At 49.6% G+C, this 19,673-nt stretch overlaps 1 protein-coding gene across 1 annotated transcript; it reads right to left on the bottom strand.

Moving 5' to 3' along the window:
* Positions 1 to 7,112: 7,112 nt before the first annotated feature.
* HSPB8 (heat shock protein family B (small) member 8) lies at positions 7,113 to 19,206 on the bottom strand. Its single transcript, XM_033097138.1, has 3 exons — positions 18,332 to 19,206; positions 12,310 to 12,373; positions 7,113 to 8,136 (listed from the first exon to the last, which is right to left on the bottom strand). The coding sequence occupies exons 1-3, from the start codon at positions 18,699 to 18,701 to the stop codon at positions 7,977 to 7,979; spliced, it is 594 nt and encodes a 197-aa protein (XP_032953029.1). The 5' UTR covers positions 18,702 to 19,206; the 3' UTR covers positions 7,113 to 7,976.
* Positions 19,207 to 19,673: the final 467 nt, after the last annotated feature.

Here is a 19,673-nt window from a genome sequence, read left to right as displayed (position 1 = left end):
TGGGCACATTTCTGGATCATTGCCGGTTGGCTACAGATTAAATGGGAAAATGAATGTGAAGAGTGTAGACAGCGCCTTGCAGCTAATAAACATTTAATAATGTCATTATTATTAATACTCATCCTACCGCTTTCAACTTCGACATTTCTTCCTAGAAGCCTCCGGTAACTACTCCCACCCCACCCACGCTGTCGAAGCCTCCTCTGTGTAGCCCCCATCCCAGCACCCAATTCTCCAGTGGTTTCTAACCCTGGCTGCAAATTAGAATCCTCTGGGAAGCTTTTAAAAAGTATCCATGCCCAAGCCCCACCCAGACGATAACATCAGGATCTCTGAAAGTATTTCAGAGCATGAGCTAGGTCTTTTCCCACCCTTCACTTTCCCCTGGGGCCAGTGAGGGGTGCTAGAGGCTGGGCATCTGGGCTCCAGCCTGGAGAGCACCCGGACACCTCCCCTTGGGGCCTGATGGGGAAAGGCGTGAGCCCAGCCAGGCAGCAGCTGTGTCTTCCAGGGAGAAAATGCTGCAGTCTGCTGCCAGCCTGTTCTCTGGCCCTCCTTTCCACCGTGTTCTTTTTTAACATGCGTCCTCTCCACGGTTTTGCAGGATAACCAATAACAGTAACAGTGATGATAATAGATGATATGCTGAACACTTGCTATGTTCTAGGAACGGTGCTGACTGCTAAGGAGCTAAAGGCATTCTTTTTCCAAAAGGATGTCATCCAGCTCCCGAAGTCATATTTGCAGTTTTTCTCCTGATTTATAAGAACACCCTCATTCCTGGGCAGGGTGTGGGCGTTGGCAACTAGGATTGTGTACCTGGGGTGTCATGGTTACCTCGAGATCTCTGACAAGGAAGGTCGAACGAAACCCCCTCAATGCCCCAGTTGCCGCTCTTCTTCTCCCACATGGAGACAGTGAGACCCGGGAGGCAGGGGCTGGGAGAGGTCAGTCATAGGCACAGCCTCCAGGGGCCGGCAGGTGGAGGCCGCCCACGGCTCGGTACCGCTGTGGACTTCCTCCGCGTTGGCACCAGTGGGCTGAGCGCTTGGCATGCAAATGTCTGATCCTCAATCCTACATTTCCATCACCCAGTTTTGTGGATGAGGAAACAAACACTTGCCGAGGTAGAGTGACAAGGTCACACCCGGCAGCGAGCAGCAGAGCTGGGATCAGAACTCAGATCCCTAACGGCCCTACTGCTCGGTGATCTCAGAGCCCACACTCGGTCCGGCCCTGGCCCTTGCTATTTTCTTTACTTACTCGCTTACTGTCTGAGACCCCTATGACACCCACGAGGGCAGAGACCCACGTCTGTCTTGTTCTCCAAGGCCCAGCGCTGTAGCTGACACGCAGTAGGCTGGGGAGAGGAGGAGGGCCAGGCCCCTGACTATTCAGAAATGCCACGGGTTGGTCCAAAGGCAGCTGCTGGTTCCTAGAGGGGTGTGGGGAGGGGGTGGGGAGGGAGATGTCTACATTTTAACAAGCAGGTTTTATTATTTTTCAGTTATGGCAAGGCCAAAAGGTCAGGCCCTGATGGCCATTGAAAAGATAGCTGGTTACACGCACCGATCCAGGAGGAGGGGGTTTTGCCTTGCCATGGGGGCCACGTGGGGATGCACCAGGGTCGGCCAGGAGGCAGAGGGAAAGGGGGCAAATGTGACTAAGAGCCTTTATTGTGGTTTCTGTGGGAAGGAAGAGGTGAGGCAACGCAAGCAGGCTTAGGATTGGCTGGTTTGACAATTTCAGTGGGCTTCGGGGTACAGGAGATAATTAGGGCAGGTAGCATAGGCTGGGAGTAAGAGCGTGACAAAGGGTGTGGTTGGGATGTGGCTCTGGATTAGCTGCTTTTCCCATGAGAAAATGTGCTCACAGGTGAGTCCTTTACAATCTCTAGGAACTAGCCCCGCTTGGGGGTGGGCAGTCCCTCTAGGATCAGCAAGGTGCCAGATGTCAAAGCATTAGAATAAAATCACATGCTTAACACAGCCTAGGGCACTGGGGGCACCTTAGGGGCTCAGGCAGTGCTATTTATCAAGTGCTACTGAAGTATTCCATATTTGGGCACCTGGTACCAGCGTCCCTGGGCATCCAGTTGCATCAGTGCCCCGCAGAGGTGCTCAGTAACTATACATTGAATTGCTGAGCTGGGGGGCTGGCCTTGCAGTCTCCTCCCCTCCCCATATCCCAGTTATCCTCAGAGAGTGGCCTTGGCTGCCCTTCTCTTTCCCTCAGGAGCCACTGGGTAGCCCATATCTGCTCCCACCGGGAGCCCTTGGAGCAGGGGCTTGAGTGGATTGACCTCGCTGCAGACGGAGTGACTCAGCCAGCCCTCCGCAACCAGAGAGCAGAGCCTACAGCAAGCCTGGAGCCCCCCCCCCCCCCCGCCCACTCCACCCCACCCCCTTCCCACAACTCCTGGGCCCAGGACATTAGGTGGGGAGGGGACCTCCCAGTAGCTCTACACCCTGCCAGCTCCGGGTGTTGGCTCATTTAAGAGACAGTATTGATTTTCACATTATGATGCACAACTCATGAGGCACCAAGAGGAGGGGGTGGAGGAGAAGCCAGCCACTGATTCCCGGAATTTATTTTGAGACACATTAATTTGTTTCTTCCCTTCAAGGTCAAATCAAGGCATCTCCATATATCACCATGGGCAGCCACTGGCAGGCGGGCAGTTGGGGATGGAGGAGTGGAGGTGGGCTGCAAATAAGGCTTTCCGGGCAGCAGGGTCAGGGGGTGTGAGGGGGGAGCAGGTTCTGCATATCCTGTCTCAGCAGCAGCATCAAAGTGAGAGCCCAGGAACAACGTCCCCCTGTCGTTCTGCTGGAGAGCTCTTGGGAAGAGCCAGTCATCTGTTGGGATGACAAAGCTGTGTCTTTTAGCTGGAAGCTCTCCAAACAGAAATGAGCTGGGCTTCTGGGGTTTGAGATCATGCCTTTGGCTGAATTTCCCAGGGTGACTCACTCTCACCATTCATTCATTCATCCATCCATTCAGTCAATATATACTTAACACAGTGGTGGACAAGACAGAAAAGGAACACCCTCCCCTTTGGGAGCTTCCATTCTAGGGTGTATCTATGGAGGCGACGTGTGTTGAGGGCAGCTTAGATTTTAATATGCATGTGTGTTTGCAGCCAACAAGGCACAATTCTGAGAAGTGTGTTGGAATCAATGCAGCTGTGTGATGTATCTCCTAGTCAGTCATCAGTTGGGGGCTATTTTGAGGCTGCTCTGGGGAGGTGGAGTTTGAGGGGAGACCTGAGGAAACTGATACAAGGAGACAGCCAGACAAAGAGCTGGGGGCACAGTGTTTGTGATCAAAGGGATGGAAAGTGCAAAGGCCCTGGGGTGAGAACAAGCATGTGTGTTTAAGGGATGGGAAGGAGGCCTGTGTTTGATGAATAAGACAAGGAGCGTGGGAGATGAAGCTGGGAGGTGCCAGGGGTCAGAGGATACAGGGCTTTGAAGGAGGTATTATAGAAAGGAATTTGGATGTTTTTGTTCAATCCATTCATCCGTGCATCCCGTGAGTACAAAATGCCTATGTACCAGGAGCTGTGTTAGGAGTCAGAGACACAGCAAAGACCAACAAGATGTGGTCTCTGCCTCTGTGAGATCTGTAGTCTATCGGAGGAACAGTCCAGCTCTCTTGAGTTATTTAAATAAAACTGAATCACACCTCTATCCAGTGACCCACCAAAGTGATGTCTCAGAAGGGCCATTCTCATGGTCCCTTCTCACTTCAAGTTCCTGCCCGTGGAGAATTCTCCTCTCCATTCACTTCGCTCTGGGTTGTCCCCAGACCACTCAGACAAAGCATCCATGGGTACACAACTTCCCTAAGGTTTGGATTGGCATATGAGCTTTATATCACAGTGCAAAGAGTTGAAAATTGAATATCGTGCAGCATTTTTTAGGTTCTGGGTCCACCTACCACCTGGCACTCCTCACTGGTCACCTCTCACTACAGGGCACCCCCCACCCACTCACCCACCTCTATACCGCCAGGCCCCCTAGCATTAGATACCCTGCTTGGGCAAACCTGTGTGGTCCTCAATGCCCTTAGCCTGGGCACCCCTTCCACGCTACCTACTTGGGGTCTCACCATTCAGTGGGCTAGAACTGGCGAAATAACAACTTGGTTTTCCTCCTTCTCTCACCAGGCTCCCAGAGTGGAAAGCAACTAACCCGGCACCTAGTACAGTACCTTACACATGGTAGGTGCCCAGTAAATGTCTGTTGAACAAACGTCCAATGAGTAGGGATTTCCCCCCTGGCTTGAATGATTCCTTCTCCCACCCTTGTAAGCAGAGCAGCTAGAGTCAGTTTGGTGTTTTATGACTATTATTATTATTTATTCTGCTACACAAACACCCAGGTGTGCTGTGTGGGGGTAGGGGGAGGCAAGGGGCTCTAGACAGCCTGGTGAGAGTCCCAGCTGAGACCTGTGGACGAAACAGGGGTTCTCCTGAAGGTCACTCTAACCTCACAGGGTGACCTTATCGTAAATTCCTAACTGGGCAGGTCATGGTGGGTAGTTCTGTTCCAGACATATAATCATTTTAGTGAAAGGTTTATCTTTACCTTAAAGTAAGCCCTTTCCACTGTTTCTGTGCATCTAGGTTAACAAGCTTTTGAAATAAATGTAACCCCCATCAAGAGAGCACATAATCTTGTTAACTATCCTATAATCCAATCCCCACCTTGCTTTCTCCCACCGTCATGTAATCTTCCTTATGTTCGCTCCTTAATTCAAATGCATAAAAGAAGCTGCCAACTGCCATTCTAGGGAGCATTTGAGATCTTGCTTCCCAGAAATTTGTCATCAGTTTTGGCTCAAATAAAGTCTTATAAAAATTCTCTACCAGTTTGGACATTCTTACATTGACAAAGCCTCCGTGAAGAGGGTGGGAGAGTAGTGTTTGGGAGAGAAAAAACAGTGTATTCAAGGTTCTGGTAGCAAGAGAGCGCCTGTCTGGTTGGAAAAACGGAGAGAAGTTAGATGGGGCTGGAGAGCGAGTGTGAGACATTGGGGTCGGGTGGAGAGAGACAACCTGAGGACAGATTCCCCGAATGCATCGTAAGTCCTGCGATCAAGCTCAAGCGTGGGCATTTGATCCTTTGAACAATGGGGAACCGCCAATGGACTTTAAAAGGGACATACCTTGGCTCATGTGTTTTCTTCTGCTTGTGAGGCACCTTCCCAGCCATCCCTGCTTATTCAAGTCCTACAACCTTGCTGGTCATCAAACCTGACAGGAGGAACCCCTCCTCTGACCCTCACGTCCCCCGCCCCCACACCTGCAAAGCCCCAACTTGAAATATCATTTGTCTTCCCACAAGTTGGAAGGCTTCACATAAGGGACACTTACATTTTGCTTTGTTAGGAGAAAGGCAGATGGGGTAACTAATAGTTCAAAGTGAAGGGCCTAGCAACAGACTGCCTGGGCCTGTGGCCTACCAGGTGTGGGATTCGGGGCAGTGCACTGATCTCCTCCATGTCTGCTTCCTTATCTGTAAAATGGAGCTAAGAATTGAATCTACCTCATAGAATTGTAGGGCCGTTGAATCTATTGCACACTAGGTCCCTTATCAGGGTGTCTGGCACACAGTAAGGATTTAGTGAGGGCCTGGCGTTTTTTTCTATCCACCTGCCTCTGGTCTGTGACCTCCTGTGGGCAGGAGTTGTGGCCTCTACATCCATGGTTCCTAGCACAGCACCTAGCTGAGGAGGTGCTCAGGGAATATTCACTGACTTCTGATGTCTTCTGGGGGGTTGGAGGTGCTCTTGAAAAGCAGGAGCAGCTGCTCATGAACTCTTCCAAAAGCAAACATCTAGCTTCCAGTTCTGCTGTCACCACGTGACTTACCCAAACCACCTCTTCTCTCTTAGCCTCAGCTTCTTCATTGTAAAAGTAATATCTACTTCCTAGGGTGTCGTGGTGATTAAATGGGATTGGCTCCAGGGATGGAGCATGAGACTCACATCTAGCCAATCAAAGCACTGATTTTGTGGGCTGTAGCTCGGGTGGTCACATGACCCAAGCTGGTCCAATAAGAATGACTCTTGGGAATATGGCGAAAGCTATGGGAGAAGACTGGCTTTTCTCTCTGGGGACTGGCACATGAGAAGATGTAAGGTTGTAGTGACTGCAGCCATCTTGTGGTGACATGAAGGGACATGGGGGCATGGAGGGTGGGGAGCAGGGGAGGCAGGGGACAACAGGGAGACTGGGAATGAAGCCAACACCTCAGGCCCAAGAGATGGAGAGAAACGGAGTTCTGTTGACATCATTCCAGCTCTGAAAGAAACTTTCCTCCTGGACTTCTCAGCCACGTGTACCAATAAATGCCCCTTTTTGCTTAAATCAGTTTGAGTCGGGTTTCCTAGCACTTGGCACAGGGAGGGTTTTAGCTGATGCACTGCGCCGGCGGCCCTGCGCCCTAACAGCACGTTCGGGGTTCGGCGCTCTTGGCGGTGTGGTCATGATGCCTCTCACAGCTGCTATGCCCCTTTCCTCCTTCCTCACAGAATCTTGTTCTGTGTAGGCAGCAGTGTTTCTGGCCTCCGAGGATAAATCAGTATCGGTCGAAACCCATCGTGACCATCCTTTCCCCTTTTGCCAGGGCTTGGCTTCCGGATAGACATACGACCCAGTTTTGGTCAATGAGATAAAAGAAGTCTGCTGAGCGCTTTTCGAAAAGACCTTCAACTGATAAAAGAGAATGCCAGACGAGAAGACCGTTTTACCCCTGCCTTCTCTTCCTACACATTGTCATTAGGAGGATGCGATGTCGGAACTGCTGCAGCCGTCTTGCAAACGTGAGGACAGACCTTGCAGACTTGCCAGAGATGGAGGAGAAAAAGGATGGCAATACGTCCGGGTTTGGGTGGCACAACAGCTGGAAAAAAAGCTGTGAAGTCATTCATATCTACACTTCTTGTCAAGTTAGACAATAGAGGTTTGTGTCATTTAAGCCACTATTCATCGGGTCTTAATTTGCAGCCACAAGCATCCCCAGTTGATACTGAAAGTCTAAGTGGTATAGTATTTAATCCCCCAGTTAAAAGAAGCACACATGGCTAAGAACATCAGCTCTTTTATTACTATTATTATTATTGTTATTATTATTATTTCTATTTACTGTTACTTTCCCCTAAACAACAGCACAATTCAAATAACAATGACACACACGTCCCACCCATATACACAATACCACTATCCTGCCTGCCAGGCTGTCTGGCCTCTGCTTGGTTCCTGATGGAGCTGTCTGGAGACAACCCCCTCTGTAAAAATCCCGATGTGGACATAGGAGACACAAGAAAGGGGGGACTTTAGCCAGAGGAGAAACTGAGGGGCTTCCAGAGTCCTCGGGGAGTGTCTGCTTGGCAACATGCTATAAACTCCTGGGCGGAGGGCAGAAGGCACTACTTGTTTTCGTGTGGTTGTTGAATGAACCCCACTTGGAGATGGAAGACCTGTCTCTCACCCTTTGTAGGCTAGGGCTGGAGGAACACACTGGGGTGAGCTAATGGGCTCCATCAACCAACCAAGGGGCAGGCAGGGATGTTGGGAGCCCAGAATAGAAATCTGGGTGGTGCGAGGTCCCCAGAGAAAAACAAACCTTGCAGTCACTGCAAAGTAAGGTACAATGTGAAATGTTATGTCCCCTTTTATTTGTTTTGCAACTATAGAATGTGCAACATTTTTTATCAAGATAGAAAAGGTAAAGAAAAGAAAAACTCCCAGCATTTTGGCCTAACGCAACTGAGCATGACTTGCCAATTGCGCCCTCTTGTGGAAAAACCTAGCACTACATTATGCAGGGACTGGTCAATTCACCCCTGTCCCCCAACCTTTTAGTCACCCTAAATCTATGAGTTCAGCTAAAGTAATATGTATGTACCCTGGAATCAGAGAAGCCCTGGGGTTGGGGAGGGAACAAAGACGGGCCAAGACTGGGGTCTCAAGTACAAGTGACTTCCTGGCTGTCTTGGGGATGCTCGTTGTTGAAACTGCTCTCTCCAAATGGTGAGTAAGGGGGGACCTGGGGAGCTTCAATGATCAGCAGGCCCTCCGGGGAAAGTGAGGCAAATACTGTCGCAGGATCCACCTCTGCAGGAAGCCTAGAAGAAGCACAAGATTTTATTCATTTATTATTTTAACACGGCCTAAACATCCTTTCATTCATTGGAAAGAAATTATTTTTGGTAAGAGCTTAGGCTTTGTTTGGCCCACATACAATGCTGGGTCTGAATCTTGGCTCTGCCCCTTTCTAGCTCTGTGTGTGTGATCTTGGGAAGGTCACTCAATTGCTCTGAGCTTGTTTCCTCGTCTGCAAAATGGAGATAATATTATTAAACCTGTACAATATTTGAAGCTCTAGAATGAGACAAAAACATCTGAATATGCTTTGCAAATGGTAAAATGCTGCTCCCACAGTAACTTAAAAGGGAGCTGTGGCCCAAGTGTCGAGGTTTCCACTCAGCACCCACAGCTGACCAGCTGCTGGCAGAAATGGCCACCGCGACCACCCCGTTATACAGTATCAGTTAGGGACACATTTTCATTTGCCATGTGCCTGCTGGCGAGTGCTTCACTACAAAACGCAATTACTGGTGGAATTAATGGGGAACTAGGCAAGTTGGTAGATAAAGGGGGTCAGGCTGGCCACAGGGCTAGACCTCAGATGGCAACATCTCTACGATGTTTAGAATGAGTCATGATTTGAGGCACCGCGTAAGTATCTTGTAGCAGGTGATGATCATTTTGTTCCGAAAAATGGTGTTCATGGGTGTTACCTGGTTAGAGCTTTATCGTAGGCCTAGAATAGGTAGGAATTAATACGCCCGTCGCTCAGGACGTTTACTAGACACTTGGGGAAATCAAAGACAGGTTCAGTGAGTGAGAAAGCATCAAAGATGGAATTTCTGACCCCAAATCTGCTTTCAGTTCTGAAGCTCTTTTTATGAGTTTTGGATTTTGGGGGGGTGAACAAGACTTCTGGGACATAGTTTCTTCAACAAACTCTTGGAATTGTGAGGACATGTGGACAGCCTCAGTGGGATGTCATTACTGATAAAAATAATGAAAATTAGGGCCATCTGAGCACTTTTTATGTGCCAGGGACTCCACCTGCCTCATCTCAGTTAATTGTGAACAATAGTCCCATCAGGCCAGTTCACTTATTATCCCCAATTTACAGATGAGGAGATTGAGATCAGAGAGGTGAAGTGATTTGCCTAAGGTCACATAGCTGGTAAGCAGCCGATGGGAATAGGCTTGGAATGCTGGTATCTGAACCCAGAGTAGCTGGTTGTGATGTTCTACTGCTTCTCTGGTACCAGACTTTTGTAAAAAGGACCATGGGGAGAGGCCGGAAGGTTCCAGCACCATAGCACTTTCCTGGCGCAGGCTGGCTCTGCCTGTTGTAAATGCATCTTCACAGGTCTTGATGAAAGAACCAAGATGTGACGTAAACCCATTCCAAGTCACGGGTAGGGCACTTCCTGGAGGAGCAAGGGAGTGTTCTGCTGTGAATACAACCTGTAGCCACATGAACTGTACCTACCCAGGAAACACCTGCCAAATCGGAGCCAAGGAGATTAACAAGGGGCCTGCTGAGAAGGATAGAAGAGAAAGAGGGAACTTGGACACCTGCCAAGTCAAGCTTCTACAGCAGAGACAAGGCCAAAAGTTTGGCTACCCCCACCCCCGCCGGGATGGGCCAACTCTTTTTAACTGTTTGCACGCCGCCCCAATGGATATGTGGTACAGTGTAACAGGGAAACCATAGTCCAGAGCATGGACGTTGCAGGTAGGCAGACCTGAATGCAAATTCTGACTCTTCCTGACTGTGTGATCTTAGGCTACTGGTCTCGCCTCCCTTTCCTATATTTACGTAGAGGAAAAGCGGGTAACAAAAGTATCTACCTCTTAGGGTGATGTGACAATTATGTGCCTGGTATACAGTAAGTGCTCAATAAATGTTAGCTCCTACATTGGGATTGCAGTCATTGGCCCAAAATTGGGCACCTGGACAGTTGTGAATATTTTAGCACAAGTTGCCGTGCCACTGAGCCATAGAATGTCAGAGCCCAGAAGAATCTTCTTGATTCTCCAGGACAATGGCCTTGTGTTACACATGGGGAAACCGAGGCCCAGAAGTTGGAACAGACTTGTTCAAGGTCTCTCACCAGGTGACCTGGGTTGGAGGTTTTAATAAGATTAGTCCCCACAGACTGAGCACCAAGTCTGTACCTTATGCTAAATGCTTTACACACGTCCCCTCGTTCCCCATTACAATCTGTCCGTGAGGAAATGCAGGAACAGAAGCTCTAAGCGACCCACTCACTTTCTCATGGAGCCAGGACTTGCTAAACCCAGGGGTGTGATTCAGAATATTGGACAACTGGCACAGCTGGACACTGACCAACCAGAATGGATGGATTCATGCCATAGTAATGGAGGACAGTCCTTGGGGATCCTTTAGTTGTTGGAATTGGGGAAATTTGGAGGGTCCTGGGGACAGGTTCAAGATGGCTTCTTGGCTAGGGAGGGTACCTGAGGGATTCAGGGCACTGGCTAGTCCAGAATTGTTGACAAGTCGCCCAGTTCAGCTGCTGGGTCCCAGCTGAATAGCAGCCTGCCTCAGCAACCTCAGGTATTTCTATCTGGTCAAGTAACTCCCAGCAAGCTGTTTCCCCTGAGGCCCCAGAGATGGCGAAATCCGTGGACATGGCCGTCTTTTGTAAATGATGAATCTGCTGCCTTCTTTCCAGCTCAGTTCCTTTCATAGCTTTGCCCTGTCTGTGACTCCGTCCTGAGACCTTATTTGAGCTTCTTGAAAGAAACATCAGCTCCTTCCCGCTCCTGTTTCCCTTTCTTTCCCTTCTTTGCAACATTTGATCTGGCTGCTGGATGAGGGAGAGGTGTGGGTCTCAGGGATGGAAGGCGAGCCAGCGAGCATGCAGAGAAACAGTTTGGCATTTGCCTTATCAGGAAGTGTCCACAGGCTTCCAAGAACTCCGGAGGCGCTGGGCAGAGAATGGACACGTGGGGGGAGGGGGAGAGAGAGAGACAGGACTGCAGAATCCCAAAGCTGAAAGAGGCCTTGGAATTCAGCTAGTGCAACCTCTCCAGACACAGGCCATCTCCACCAGGACTAGGGGTGGAGTTAAGACTCAATAACAACAATAATAGTAATAACAAAACACCACCTATGAGGAGTAACTGTGTGTCGATTGCTGGACCAGGAGCTCACTTCATTTTCGGTTGCAGGGCTAGAATCGCCACCCATCCCTCCTATAGATGAGGAAAGGGCATTCCTTGCTCAGGAATGAGCACTGGACTCAGAGTTCAGGGGTCAATTTGGGGCTGTTCTAAATTTTAACTGTAAGGACCTTGGGTATGTCCTTTCGCCTCTGGGAGACTTAGTTTCCCCAAAATATAAGGAGGGTGATGTCTCCGCACACCTTCGCTGCAAACAAAGGCTATAGGCAGCGATGACTGGGCAAAGACGCTGGGGCTGGAAGTGCACGTGGCGGAGTGATGCTGATTCGGGAGAAGATGTGTCCATGAAGCACCCAGTCATCAGCGCATCCCTGTGAGTCTCTTCCCCCTACAGGTACCTCCATGAGGGCCTCAGTGTGGCTTTGACTCACTGGCTCAGCCTGGTGGTCGTCTGCTGCTCTCATCATTCCTCCAGCCTGAGCCCTCCTCACTCCACTCAGCAACACCTGCCCTTCCTGGGTCCCAACCTCTCAGCCTCAAAACCCCTCCTGGTAGGAAGCAGTGGTGTCAGGAAACCTTCCGGCTTAATTCTCGTCCATGCCCTAGAGAAGGTACACACTCTCCTGGCCATGGGAGAGTTAACAGCAAGAAGCCTTCCGAACATTCCATTAGGGCACTTGGGGCGTCCCTACTCTATTTTTTTTGACGGTGATGGACATCCTCCTTCAGCCACACCACATGGCTGGGTAAGTGCCCCAGTTGTCGTGGAATTGTGGACGAGCCAGCTTGCCTCTCACTTATTCTCGGATTCTTCGTCTACCAAATGGGGTCATACTGATGTCACAGGGCACTGAGCAGACAAGATGGCACCGTCTACGTGCTCTCCTTTCTGGGATCCTATTGCAGGTCTGCTGCGACATTTTCCCCCTTCAGGGTGAGGGTTCAATTCCCTGCCCCAGGGGGTGTCTCCCAGGAGAGATACCCAAAAGGGTACAGACCCCAGATTTTGGGTCCCAGGCCCTGCCCCCCTCCACGCCCACCCTGCAATGCACACTGCCATTACTTACTGGATTTTCTTTGTGAAGTTCTTGGAAACGATGCCACCCTCTTGCTGCTTCTCTTCATGTTTGCCTGGAAGAGAAACGAATGCCACATGTCAGCATCTAAGTCCCTTTGGACATGCACTGTTCAGGACTCAGGCTTGGATTCAACTCTTGGACCACCCCTCCCTCACTGTGTAACTTGGGGCTTGATCTAGAGGCTGCAGGTATCTAGGGCTTAAGGGCTTTCACCTGATCCCACCTTCCAGCCTGTTGTGAAGACGAAATAAGGCAATGGGCGAGGTGACCCCACTCCCCTAACCCTGAGGCTCACATCCCGGCATCGGTGGTAGCAAACAGGGGGGCTAGTTTACCACCCAGCCGGCTTTCTCACTCAGAGAACCCTTTCTGGGTTCTGAACATGGGATTCTTTCTCCCTTGGTTACCGATGTGGAAACTGAAGCCCATTGATGGGTCCAAGGTCATCTGGACGGGCCCAAGGTCATCTGACAGGTTCGTGGCAACCCTGGGCTCCAGCCCAGCTCTCTCTGAATCTAAGCCAAGTACTGGCCTCTGATGCCTCTCTGCCCATCCCAGCGTCCAATTACCGTGTTTCCCAGAAAAATAAGAGCGGGTCTTATGTTAATTCTTGCTCCAAAAGACGCATTAGGGCTTATGTTCAGGGGATGTCATCCTGAAAAATCATGCTAGGGTTTATTTTCCGGTGAGGTCTTATTTTCGGGGAAACACGGTAGTTCTCTGAGCCACACTAGCTGTATCTAGTATTGTAAGAACTGCCTGGAAATAATGCTTCAGTCTGCTAACAAAAACCACCCAGACTCTGCAAAGGGGACTCTCCTTAAGAAATGACATATTATATGCACTATGGATGTGAAATTCCACCTGCCCCACCTCCTACAGGGCGCAGGAGGAAGAAGGGTTTTCTTTCTTTCTTTAGGAAGGAGAAAAGATGAAATTACAAGAGGGCGTGGGCCCAAACTGGTATCATTTTGCAATTTATATAACAAATTCTGAACCTCTTGGCCCCTCCCTACTCTATTTTCTTAAATGGAGAGATTGTCTCTAATGTCTCTTTAAGCAAAGAATTAGTGCCTGGCAGAGCCATTTGGCTCCTATTATATTTCTCATTTATAGGGCCATGTGCCAGGGCCAAAAACCCTCATTTACATGGGAACAACCTTCTGAGAAGCTTGGGAATCTAGACTGTAAATAACCTTGTGGGATAGTGTGTCTTTCTACAGTCCAGATTTTTAAAAGCTGATAATTTATAGGTAATTACATTATTAACTACTTTTTATTATTCATTATCCCTTTATTAATAACTTTTTTCCCTGATAATGCATGTGTATGTTAGAAAATGTAGGGGAAAAAAAACAATCAGAACGACCCATAATCCCATCACCCTGAGGAAACCACTGGCAAAATTTTTGTAAATGTTCCAGACTTTTCTTTCTGTGTTGCTTAGAAAGGCATAAATGTTATATAGCATAAATGTATATCACGTACTTTAGCCAATGGGATCATATTGTACATTATGCTTAAAACCTGTTTTTATGTCTTGCTAACACATGATAATTCTATTTCCGTATTACAGCAAATAGCCTGCAACGGGATTTTTAATGGCTGCACAGCGTTCCAGTGTGAGGATATATAAGTTCATTTAGCTAGTCCCGGCTTTTGGGCACTGAGGTTTCCGCCATTGAAAAGAATCTCACTGCACTGAACATTCTTGTCGTTAGATCTTTGCCCACTGACTTCTTTGGGATAAATTCCAAGTTCTAGAATCTCCAAGGCTTGATCTGTAGGTCGCTAAACTGCCCTTAGGAAAAAAAGGCTGCATCCATTTATTCTCCCACCAGCTGGACAGAATGGGTTGCATTTATAGGAATCCGTTTTGAAACGGGAGTGTTTGGCTAAACAGAACATGCCATTCTGTGAATGTGCCGATGCTCTGAGAGTTTGTTCTGACCTGCCAAGTCCACGAGCACCAACTGCCCAGCTCTAACCCAGGCCCATGCCCAAAGGAGCACTCTCTGTTCCCTGATACCCACCCCAAAGCCTGGGCCTCCAGAGGCCTGCTTCCCTTGGGGACAGGCCAGTACCTCTGACTCAGCCCTTTTGCACCCTTGGTGTCCTGGGAATAACAAAAAGGACAATGATGATAAGAACAATAAGAGCAAACTCTTATGTAGCCCTTACTTGCTGTCGGCCACGTTTCTAAGCACCTTACCGATATCAACTCCTCTAATTTTCACAACCACCTTAGAAAGCAGGTGCTTTGATGATTACCATGTTGTGGGTGGGGAACGGACATTCAGAGAGTTTAAGTGATGTGCCCAAGGTCACACAGCTTGGAAGAGTGGGAGCAAAGGTTCAAAGGCAAGTATGTGGCTTTGGGACTTGAGGCCTCGCTTGGACATTTCCTGGCATACCCCTATTTTTCTCGGAGCCTCAGTTTATTCTTCTCTAAAATGGAGGTGACAACGACTTCCTAATTATTGGGTTACTGTGAGGAGCAAATGAGAGTGAGTCACAGGACTGCTTTATAAGTTGTAAAACTACTGTGTGAAGGTAAACGCTTATGTTTTATTTTGATGTTTGGGGAAAGGACCTCTCCTCAGAAGCCAACCCTCCCTGTCCATGCTCTGAAAATAGGGTTTTGGGGTGAGGGGGGGACAGCTCCAAGATTTCCATAAGGGGGGCCTAATCTGGTTGAAGGAAGGCGCTGCTAAGAGGAGCATTTTACAGCTTAATTTACATATTATTTGAATATTTATTGGGGCAGTTTAAGGATTATGAGAGATTTTTAATTTCTTATTTTGTTTTCCTATTTATATTTTCTACGTGGAAATATTTCATTTTTTGGTAAACAGAAAAAAGTAATTATTATGATTTTAAAAGATTTTTAAAAAAACCTCATCTGGAGGCCAGGGACAGCAACAGGGCCCCAGCCACCATTTTCTCACCGTGCCTCCGAGAAATATAGATGCCAAGAAGGCGGCATCTGCACTTCAGGGAAAGCCATTGGCCCAGCTAAAGAAAGAAAGCGCTGTTTCCAGAGGAGGCAGAGGCCCTGGGATTAAGAAGATGGGGCGGGAATAAAGCCTCAGGGGTTTTCCAGTCCTTTCCTTGGCCAGGGCCTGGTCCAGTGGCCCATGAAAGCAATATTTCTTGGCTGGTGGTAGCAGGATAAGGCTAAGGGTGTGTGAGGCACGATGATGGAAATCTTCTAGTTCAGCATTATCCAAACACTTCCCTGGAACTAGACACTCATACATGGTCAGATAAGACTGGGCTGTCTCTCAGAGATTCATAAACTACATTAGCAAACTCAAGGCTCTGATAAGTCCTGCACTGAGGACACATGGTTATAATTTTGTTTCATCTGGCACCTTCTAGAATTCTGGACTCCCTCCTCCCTCCATTTCTCAGATGCCTAGTGACATCCGCATATCACATACCGTTTGGCCATTACTGACCTAGTCCACCTCTTCGTCAGACCAATAGTAGAGCTGAGGCCCAGGGGGTGACAGCATTTGCCCAGGGCCATACAATCAGAAGAAAATCCAGCCATCCTGACTTGGAACTAAAGAGGCCTGGCTTTGAATTTCAGACAGTGGGCCCTGGAGATGCGGGTGATCTCGGGTGAGTTACTATGTCTGAGCCTCAGTCCTCATCTGTAAAATGGGTGTAACAAACCTACCCATATTTCCTTAGAAGTCCATGGGAAGAACCAGCACACCGGCCTATGTTGGCATGTAGCACAGTGTCCCACACAAAGTGCTTGAGGAAGAAGAAGAGGTCTGTCTGCGGGGTGTAAGGCAGGACACTGGCTCTGACATCTGACTTCCCTCGAGAGTTGCTGTCTCTGGAGCCCTAGATATCGATCTGATCTTTTAAACTGTTTTTATACGAGTCTGGCTGTACTCTCAGAGAATCTGCATTCTATCAAGAGGAGACTGCTAAGTGCACGCCTGTGAGGACTTTACAAGCGAAAATTGTACAATGTTACCATAGGTGTTGTCTATCTTTGTCTTACTTAAGTCCCGCAACAACCCCATTTTACACAAGTGGAAACTGAGCTAGGATCTCAGCCTGGAACTGCCACACCCCACTTGTCAAGAAGCACCTAGAAAGGAGGATGGAGAGAAAGACCTTAGGGCTGGACAGATGTCTCCTGGAGGGACCATAGGGCATAGGGGACCCTCCAACCTGAGGTGGAAGACTCTGGAACCCCAGTTAAAACAAAGAAGGGAGTAGTGATGAGAAATAATCTGTTTACAGAGTGCCAGGCAGGCACTATCATATTAGCTCCATTTTACAGACGCTGCATTTCTTATCATATATTGTCTGCATATATTTAATCTTCCCTACAGCCTCACGGGATAGTTATTATTGTGATCCCCATTCTGCAGATGAGGAAACTGAGGCTCAGAGCAGTGAAAAGACTTTCTTGTCCGCATGCATCCATCCAGTGGACAGCAGAGCCAGGATGTGAACCCACGTATCAAAGACTAGCTGCCATTTAGGATGTATTAGGGCCTTACTATGTAGGTGGCATTTTAATAAAACAACATTAACTTCAACAACAATACTGACCCACTGTGTTTCAGGCATGATATACACACGTCGCATGCATCACCTCATTTAATACAACAAGCCTTATGCTGTATAGCCCTCTGAACCCCGATTTCCAGATGAAACAAAGGAGAGGGAAGTTAAATAACTCACACATCCTACTGGTTAGTGGTAGAGCTAGTTCCAGAACTCCTGCCTGGCTCCCCAGCCAACTCGGAAAGCCCTGGCTGACCCCCCTCTATCAGCACGTGGCCCCAGCGTGTCTCCTGGCCCACCACCCCCATCGAAGCTTCTGATGTTTATAATTCTGCTCTGTCAAGCTTTGAAACTCCCCCTGAACGCTGCTCTGCCAGGGCTTGTTCTTGCCCAACCTGTGTTTGCAATGGTTTTTATTGATTTTCTGGGCCTAGAAAGCCTGCCGGGGAACATGTTCTGTTTAATGGAGCTTTAATTGGGAGGGAAGCGAGAAAGCTTTTCCTCTGCTGCCCAGCTGCACTGGGGCTGAGACTCCAGTCTTCTCTTCACTGTTGCCCAGAGCATTCCCTCTCCCAGGCTGGGACATGGTGACACGAGCGCTGTGCCTGGAGTCGTGGACAGGCCCAGACTCTTCTGCTGACTCACAGCGTGACCTTGGATGAGTCCCGCCTGGGCCTCGGCCTCAGCTGCAAAATGGGACTAGATACCTCTCCTTCTCGGGACTAGAGTAGGGATTATTTGGGAGAAGGGACATAAAAATTTTAGCCCAGCTTTGGTCCCTGGTAGGGACTCAATAAATCGTCAATTTGCTTCTGGTCTCCCAGTTCCCAGACAGCCTGGGTTTGAATCTTTGGTGGCCTTGGGCAAGTTACGTTAACCTCTCAGTGCCTCAGTTTCCTCATCTGTAAAAAGAGGAGACAAATAAGACCCCTGTCCTCTGGTGGTATTCCCTGAGATGCTCTGGTCAAAGCACGAATTGTGGTGCTTGGCAGGGAGCAAGCTCTCAAGGACACCCATCAGTGTCGTGATAATGGCTATTAAGCCTCAGTTTCCTTATCTGGGACTAGGAGCGTTTCATGTGAAACCTGTGCTGGTCACTAACACTCAACACCCAGCATGAAACATCCTTCTAGACTATGTGTGATGCTGGGTGCAATGAACCCCATTTCTTCTTTGTCCTTTTTTTCCTTCTACATTGGTTTCACTTCTTTCTACAACATTCTGTCAGAATATCTGATGTGGTTTCTATTTTCCTGCCTGTTCTGACGATACAGCACCCCAAGGTTCCCAAAGCCAGGTCAGGTTAAGATTTCTCTGGAAGCCGGGAGAGGAGAGCTCTTCCCTAAAGATAACTTCCATGGGCTGCATTCCTGAGCCCTGAAGTCACCTGTGTCATGTTGTCATAGCTTCCCCTCTAAGGAAACGTCCTCTTGGCTATTCCTAGGGTTCTCTCCCCCTTGTGCCCCCCACTTACCAGACACCTCCACGTATCCGTCCTTGGTCTTCACCATCAGTTCCTCTGGCTTGAAGCTGTGCACGTTGACACACACTTTCCAGGGCTCCCCAGGGAAGGGTGGGGGGCTCCTGCCCTCGGCAGGTACCCCAAACCTGGCCGTGGCAGTGGGCACCCGGGGCAATGTGCCCGATCTCAGGGACCCCGGCCAGGCTGATGAGAGTCGAGGCAGGGCCCAGTCGGGCCAAGGGGCAGTCAAGTCGTCGGGGAAGGGGTCCATGCCAAAACCATCATCCAGCAGGCGGTGGGAGGAGAGGGGCGAGTCTCGGAAGGGGTCTCTGCGCAGGCGGCTTGGGTAGTGGCAGGGGAAGGGCATCTGACCATCCGCCATAGCGGCCGCTGAGCTGGAGGGGAGACGGAGGCTCAGAGAGAGCGAGCCACCTGCCCAAGGTCACACAGGAAGGTGATGTGGGTAGGCTAGCCTTCCAAGCTTATTCTTCAGTTTCAGAAAATGCCGAACCATCCACTGCCAAGGACTAAGGCACACACCAGGCTAGGGTCCCAGCCCCTAACGACACTCCAGCCACCAAAGGCAACCCTCCGCAGGTCCAGCCGAATCCCAGAGGGCCCCTCTCCACACTGCCTCACCAGAAATCAGTCAGCCACTGTCCTCCCAGGCTGCCCAGGCTGGCAGCCAGAGTCGCTGAGGTCTAGTAAAGCCGGGAGCTTAATAAACCCCTAGAAACTTCTCTCTGCTTCTGGGCTGGGAGTCTTCTATTTATTGCTGCTGGGGCTGGAGGCGGGTGTTGTAAGCGCCTCCTGTCACAGGAGTATTCGGAGGTGATGAACTAGCCCTGGAGAATCTGTGGAGGGAACAGCTGGGCTCCCAGGGGGCGGGGAGGGGCCTTCTCGTCCAACGCAGCCAGGCTTTCTGGACAGTCTCTCCTCCCCCAGCCGGGCTCAGCTCCGCCCTCCCCCTCTCGCCTCCAGAGCCCGCCCTCCTGGAGCAGGGCACTAAGGCCTGGCTATTAATAACCCTCGCCTGGCTGAAAGCTCAGGTCACCCTCTGCAAATACCTTCCCCTGAGCATGCTGCATCCTGCCTCCCGCGCTGGGGACCTGCAGAAGGGGAGGAAAGGGCTCCTGCAGAGGGGGAGGAAAAAGCCCGGAGCCCAGTGTCGTGGAAGGCAGATGGCTCTGGGTTGCAATCCTCAGTTACAAACTCTCAGAGCTTGCCTTCAGTACCATCTGAGGGCAGTCACGTTATTTCCCCCACCATCTCTGAGCTGTCAGTTTCCCCATCTGTAAAATGGACTCAATGGCAGCCTGCTCATGGCTATGTCATGGGGAATACATGAGGCCGT

Source organism: Rhinolophus ferrumequinum, chromosome 25 (genome assembly GCF_004115265.2).
Source record: "Rhinolophus ferrumequinum isolate MPI-CBG mRhiFer1 chromosome 25, mRhiFer1_v1.p, whole genome shotgun sequence".
NCBI lineage: Eukaryota > Metazoa > Chordata > Mammalia > Chiroptera > Rhinolophidae > Rhinolophus > Rhinolophus ferrumequinum.
The sequence above is the reverse complement of the archived record's forward strand: the minus strand, read 5'-3'. Positions and strand labels throughout refer to the sequence as shown.

What these genes read in the sequence shown, in the direction of transcription:
- HSPB8 (XM_033097138.1), bottom strand. Translation starts at nt 18,701, where the DNA reads ATGGCGGATGGTCAGATGCCCTTCCCCTGCCACTACCCAAGCCGCCTG. An exon ending in CGGATACGTGGAGGTGTCTG is followed by an intron (nt 12,374 to 18,331) that starts GTAAGTGGGGGG and finishes TTTCTCTTCCAG; the next exon opens with GCAAACATGAAGAGAAGCAG. An exon ending in AACTTCACAAAGAAAATCCA is followed by an intron (nt 8,137 to 12,309) that starts GTAAGTAATGGC and finishes TGCTTCTTCTAG; the next exon opens with GCTTCCTGCAGAGGTGGATC.